This window comes from Cynoglossus semilaevis, chromosome 13 (assembly GCF_000523025.1).
Source record: "Cynoglossus semilaevis isolate Cse_v1.0 chromosome 13, Cse_v1.0, whole genome shotgun sequence".
In the NCBI taxonomy this organism is placed as follows: Eukaryota; Metazoa; Chordata; class Actinopteri; order Pleuronectiformes; family Cynoglossidae; genus Cynoglossus; species Cynoglossus semilaevis.
Window position 1 is genome coordinate 13,171,758 of NC_024319.1, and position 6,908 is coordinate 13,178,665.

The 6,908-nt window shown below is 38.4% G+C and overlaps 1 protein-coding gene across 3 annotated transcripts in view; it reads left to right on the forward strand.

The window, feature by feature from the left end:
* vps13b (vacuolar protein sorting 13 homolog B) overlaps positions 1 to 6,908 on the forward strand; it is a 285,627-nt gene that overhangs the window by 274,076 nt on the left and 4,643 nt on the right. For all 3 annotated transcript variants that reach the window (XM_008323736.3, XM_025061607.1, XM_025061606.1), the window contains 6 exons: positions 817 to 935; positions 2,116 to 2,545; positions 2,708 to 2,872; positions 3,022 to 3,250; positions 5,763 to 5,939; positions 6,503 to 6,673. In XM_008323736.3, the coding sequence (XP_008321958.1) occupies positions 817 to 935; positions 2,116 to 2,545; positions 2,708 to 2,872; positions 3,022 to 3,250; positions 5,763 to 5,939; positions 6,503 to 6,673 (1,291 nt within the window). The remainder of the gene's footprint in view (positions 1 to 816; positions 936 to 2,115; positions 2,546 to 2,707; positions 2,873 to 3,021; positions 3,251 to 5,762; positions 5,940 to 6,502; positions 6,674 to 6,908) is intronic.

Here is a 6,908-nt window from a genome sequence, read left to right on the forward strand (position 1 = left end):
TCTTTTAACTTCAGCCACTACTTTCTGCAGAATCACATTAGACTTAGCTCTGGACCTGCTTTTGTTCCTAGTCCCATCACTGTGAGGTCCAACAATCCAGTTACACTTCAGACAATTCTCACCATGTGGAGCCACGTTAGCCACAGGCAGACAAAACTCAGGAAGCTGTGGTGTTTTAGATTATTTTATAACCTTGTTGTGTGTTTTACACAGATGTACTCATTTCTCCTGCCTTAGAGCAGCATTTTGGCATTGTCTGACTAACATGTTTGTTTTTAATCATACTGGAAAAGCCTGAAAACAATGCAGATATTGTTAGACGGTGCAGTATGTGCATGACCGCTGGTTGTGAGAGCAAAGCTAATCTGAGTATTTTCCTTTGGTCAGTGTAATAGTCTGGGGTTAGGGAGATGTTAGGGAGTAGTGTGTCTGATGTTTGATGTTGTGTCTAGCCAGCTGCAGGGTGAGGTTGAGGTGGAGGCTGTGTATCTCTGGTTACTGCCAGGTCTGAGTCTGACCTCAGCAGTAGGGGTGAGAGGTGAAAGGTCAGACTTGTTATGACTGCTCAGCAAAGTGCTCAGCAGGGGATCTGTTTCCCTTCGTAACATGAGGGACTGATGATTGCAGACCTGGAGAGGTAGAGGTTAAAGTCTGACACATGTATGCTTTTATAAAACACACATAAAATGCGAAGAGTGCAGAGTTTCACTCTGATTCTTTCAATATATCCATGTCCTCTACATGTTCCGTCTTACTGTAGCTGTTTTCCAGTCTCTTAAATCACCTGACCACAGACTTGGACTCTGTCTTGTGCAGGTGGTGTTCCTGCCAGGCTTTGGGTGTCTCTACATCGACGTGACACATGAGGGAGGGACTCTGGTTCTTTCTTTGGCACCAGAGGGCAGTGTGGATGCTGTAGCTAACCAGCAGAGCAGGTACAGTATGAAATATATACTGTGTTTGTGCTTGAAGGGTAATAACCAACTAACATATGTTCTTTGTCACAAGGTATTTTTAGAGTTAGTTTCTTTTTTTTAGGGACACTAAAACTTCATCATGTTGTCTTAAAAAATATGAGACAAAAGAAGAAGAATGCAGGATTCTAAAAAACATTAGAAACCAAATTAAAAATTCACATATTTGGTCTCCTTTAAAGCAAAAAAAATTTTTTCTGATAAATAAATAGAATATAGAATACATTTTAACTAACTATTGACTTTTTGATCTAACATTGTTTTGATTTTTTTTTTTATTTCATTACAGCTTTCCGTTTTTTTTTCCACTTAGTACTTTGTGGATTTGCATATTTTCAATTTGCATGTTTCTTCATTGACAACAACAACTTTGAAGTAGACCTGGGAGGACAAATCAATCAATAAATAAATTGCATGATGAATGTAAATAAACTCGATAATTTAGCCGGCCTCTCTATATTGCCATGTGCCTGCGTTTTGTTTTTCTCGTCTCTTGCCTCCAAACAGGCTGGATGACAAGAGGGTCAACTCTGTTCATCGGTCTCAGCACATGGGCGCATTTCTTCCATAGCAGAATGAACGTTATGGAACGGAATATTTATTATTTATTATATATATATATTATGTTTTATTTAAGTGCAATTGTTGCTAACAGACACTGAGACTCCATCTTATTTTTATTCTTTTTGTTATTTTTATTTGTTTGGAATTGATTTAAATTTTAAACCTCTTCACATTCCAGTTACAATGGTAAGAAATACTAAAGAGATATAAAAATATATTGTGTTTGAAAAGGCGTACTGGCAGTATTATGATATGTTATCATTACATAAGTGGTTATTTTGTTCTAAAAATAAAAGTTATTTTACTGGTAATAGTTTTTTCTGGCAAAATTGGAATATGATGTAATTGCTTATCAGGTACAGATATAGTATTTTCTTCATGAAGAAAACTGTCAAATAGTTTACCTCATATTTGCCTTTGTTTTTAGAAATTTCTTTTGCATTTACAACCAAAAAAGATGTTGCCACAAATGTCCAACTCACTACAGTTTATCTGGCTTAACGTTTGCTTAACTTTTGCAGGAGAGAAACCACACTTTCAGTTTTCATTTATTCAGCTCCAATAATTTATCTTTTAGGTCACCCAAATTGTCCTTCACAATCTTCCTAAGTGAGGCCAGTTTGGCCCTGTGTGATGACATCACCAGTCCTTCAGGTTCTGTCGAGTTGATGAGACTCACGTTAACCAAGCTGCTCCTCAGCCTGACTCCTGCACCTGCCTCCCTTCCTCTGGAACTGTCAAATGACCCTGAAGCTGCTCCATTATTATTCCTGATTCCTCAAAGTTCTCTGGTTGAGGTCTGCTGCTCCAGTCTGCAAGTAGACAACCAGCTGTACAACAGAGCAAGTTTCCACTTCCCTGTGCTGCTGTGCCAGGCTGACCCTGGGAGTCCTTGGAGCAGTGATGCCAAACCAACAGAGTCTCCTGAAGCCCTGGAGGAGTTCAAGCGAACATGTTTCCTGCAGCTCAGGATGACACTGGCTGGAGACAAATACACTGTGGAGGAGGTTGGATTGTTTTTTTATTACAGCAAACTCAAATTTTGTTACATGTAAGACTTTGTTAATGTAGTGTCACTTAAGAGAAGTGTATATCTTCTCTAACTGTCATGTGTCCAAATCCATCTTTTGTATAATTACAACTACTTTCTCTCTCTGCTTTCTCTTTAGGTCAGCTTTCAGCTCCAGCCTGCTAGAGTCTACCTCGAAGACACCTTTGTTTACTACATTAAAACCCTCTTCCACACCTATATCCCTGAGAGTGCTTTTGCCTCGGCTGTTGCAGAGACAAAAAGAAACAAATCTCCTGGATCTGTGTCCAATGTCCCAGAACAGGTGAAATAACCTTTTTTTTTATCTCGTCTGTATTTAGTTGATTTAATCCATCTGCATCATTAAAAGAAACAACTCAGACCAATGTTCAAACACATAAATATCCAAAAAATATTCCTCGTCACTAACATTGTGACCTTTCTGTCATGTAGGTGCTTCAGATGATGCATGTGTTGGTCAGTCCTGTGCATCTGCAAAGATTAACTATCCAGCCGGTCAATGTCCTGGTCAGCATCCACGCCTCCCTTAAACTCTACATTGCATCTGACCACACTCCTCTCTCCTTCTCTCTGTTTGAGAGAGGGCCACTATTCACTACAGGCAGACAACTGGTCCATGCTCTGGCCATGCACTACGCTGCTGGAACTCTTTTCAGAGCTGGTAGGTGCTACAAGACATGACATATCTTTTTCTTTTCTTTTTTCTATTAAAACATAATGTACCCATGCATTTACCCTTCAAAACAAAATTTAGTGGTAGTGTATTTTATGCAGTATCTTTAATTGTTTATTGCACAACATTTACAGACAGTTAATGAACTATGGAGTTGTTCAAGGGATACAATTTCAAAATCTTGAAGCATTGAATCAAGTTAATGCTTTGAATTGCAATAATACATTTGAATTTAAATGCTCCTGTGCTATAATCGGGGCAGACTGTGACCCAAGTGAAGCAGTGGACTAATGTTGGAGAGAGTTTTCACAGAGAGTTTTTACAGAAACACCTGGAGTTTCGAACACAATTTCAACGTGTGCTGTGACAGGCACAATTGTCAAGACATTAATAACAAAACATTAATATGAATAAAGACATTGACCTCACCAAAACATTATGAAGCCTTAATGCTAGTTCTTAGTCTTTATATAAAGTTGTAGGTATAATGTTTAGGTTTTCCATGCTGAGCCACCAGACCTGAAGCCTGACTTATTAGTCTCTATAAAGGCTTCTGTGCTGTTTCCTGGTTAGAGACGCCACACATGGTCTGGTTTAAGTGAGACATTTCCCCATCAGAAATCAACCCGTTTGCCCAGATGATTCCTACCTGCTGTCTTTCGTTTGAGCCTTCACTTCTGCTCGTATTTCATCGCATCACCTCACAGCGTTCTGCTCTTCTTGAGTCATCACAGAAAGAGCTTCTCCAGGAAGGGGTGCATTCTGGGACTGATTAGCATAAGGAAGTACGGTTGTAGACTTGCACATTTGCCCACAGGCGTAAATCAGTGGTCTGCACATGTAAAGACTCAAGGACATATGGATATTAAAGAGGCGTACAGTGGAGTGTGTGCATCTTTAAAGGCATGACTCAGGCCTGTAAACATCAGCTTCTGTCAGGATTTTATGCTTCACCCAAACCACAACAGGGAGATCATGTCAAACAGAAAGGATCACTTGGTCCCACTGCAGCTTCTTATCTACCGTTAGCCTCCATCACTCAGCCACTAATTGACACAGAATAAAAACAGAGGCTAAGAAATGACCATTGGGTTTTGTGATGTAATTGTTGGACCATAAATATCAATAATCCCTGCCACCTGAGCAGGACTCTGTGGATTCATGAAAAAGGTGGGGCGGTGGGTGACTGTAAATCTCAAACACATGATGTGATTTTATATTTGGGGTCATTTTTTGCTTTATAATAGTATTAAGCTATATCATATCATACAGAAACAACGGTGTGAAACACCATACTGTCCAAACTGTAGTATAAACTGGGAGAACTCTTCACTCTGAGCTGTTTTTGGCAGCGAGGAGATAGTGAAAGTAAGTTTCCTCTCGTACGAATGAATGGTCTCTGAAGAGCACATGTTCCACACATAGTCGGCTTTTATTTCTCTGTAACACAAACCTCATTTGAAGGGTGTAAAAAATTAGTGTGGCATTAAACAGTGTGTTCAATATATAAGGTTTTATATGGTGGTCACATCCAAAGACAATATAGTTCAAATTTGATTTATCGAAATATTTGTTTCCAGTCCAATTCCGTCTTGTTCTTTCCTTACAGAAAAATGAAAAAAGGCAAATAAGCCCCTGTTGGCTAAACATGTCGTAGCCTTGAGGGAGTGGAGACTCAGTTCCCTCCAGCAGTCTCAGCTTGACAGCAGTAAATGTTAAATAAATATAAATCCCGAGAGTTTGGCTGATTACTTACTCTCCAACCGTTCTATGCTCTAACTATTGACTTTTTAGAAGAAATGCCCTCAGTCAAGTAGAGAGTGCTCCAGCTGTTGATTACACTTGGTGTTCACTCACATTTGCTATGTTTTTAAAATGTTTATGATGATTCTTTTTTTATGATCATATAAAATCAACTTCTTGATCAGGGAAATTTGTTCGAAGATTGAAGAATCTTCTATTTACATTGAGCTGTAGACAGTACATACAGTACTTTCTAAGCACCATGACTACACTCGACAGTGTTTATATTGACAGCTCATTTTAATTTAGTCTTGGGACTTAACTGTAACTTGGTCTTATTTCCAATTTAGTCAATAAAACAGTTTTAAATTAGTTCAGTTTTAGTCAACTAGATTTCAAAATTATTTAAGTTCACTAAAATGTAACAAGATTTACTCGATTAAAATGCAATTATAACCGTTTAATGTTTATACAGTTAACTCTTAACAAAATATTGATCCCAGTAAAACAAAACGATGTTTTATTAATCAGTGACATTATTAACATTGTTTATTGAACTTATATTGTTTTATAATGAATTATACAATGGTATATTATACATTTGAAAAGAAAACCAATAACTCTCTCTCTTTGACCAAATTTTGTCCCTGAAATACAGGAAATTCAGATTTGATGTTTGCAATTATAGCAGTGGCTTTGGCTTCACAATTTTGTAATATATAGTTGATGAATAAAAGGTGTTTCTTCTTTGTCTCAGGATGGGTGGTGGGGTCGTTGGAGATCCTGGGCAGTCCTGCCAGCCTGGTGCGCAGCATTGGTAACGGTGTGTCTGACTTCTTCCGCCTGCCGTATGAAGGTCTCACTCGAGGACCTGGAGCCTTTGTCAGCGGCGTGTCCAGAGGAACAACATCTTTTGTCAAACACATCTCAAAAGGTGTTTACAGCAGTGTTTACAACCACAACTAATGGTCTTATTTAAATCTGCCCTTTTATTATCAAATGAAAAGATCTTTTAGCTGTTTCATATCATTAGGGTTAATGCATTTGGCTTAAAGACTTTTAGATGTGCTTCCCTGTATAGATTAGACGAATGGTTTTCCAACCTTTATGAGCCACTAGCCATACTTTACATTAGAAAAATCCCACAGTGCACCAGCAAACTAAAATGTCACAAAACATTGTCACAAACATATAGAAATAAAATGATCTCCTAGGTTCAAATTACTCAGTTTATTTACTCTCAGTGATTGAAGAGTGAATAAACAAGTTATTATTTACAGTAAATTTCAGACCAGTTTTAAAATGGTATAATTATTTTTACAGTAGACCTGATGACCTTCCATGGCACACTAACATACGGCACACCTTGGTTGGCAACCACTGTTCTAGATTGGGTCGCCTTGTTAGTTTCCAAGTATTGTTAATCACAGGGATGACCTTTGACACCCAACAACTTCTCTGTCTTATCCAAATGACAATGTCCATTTTTGTCTTCAGGTACACTGACATCCATCACTAACTTGGCTACAAGTCTGGCCAGGAACATGGACCGTCTGTCTCTAGATGAGGAGCACTACACCAGACAGGAGGAGTGGCGGAGACATCTGCCAGAGAGTCTGGGAGACGGACTGAGACAGGGACTGTCCCGACTGGGCATTAGCTTGTTAGGTAAAACCTCAGGACTTAATTATTTATGATTTATTTGTCTCATAATTCAGTTTTACTGGCAGACAATGTATTTTGAATGTTTTTATGCTTTAATCTATGTATGAAAACAAAAGTATATCATTTTTAATGTACAAAAAATAATGACTTCACCACTAAATGTTGCTACATGTCTTAAAGACCTTAGGAAAAGGCATAAGCGTGTCTGAACAGGAGTGCTCCTGTTAGATTTAATTAA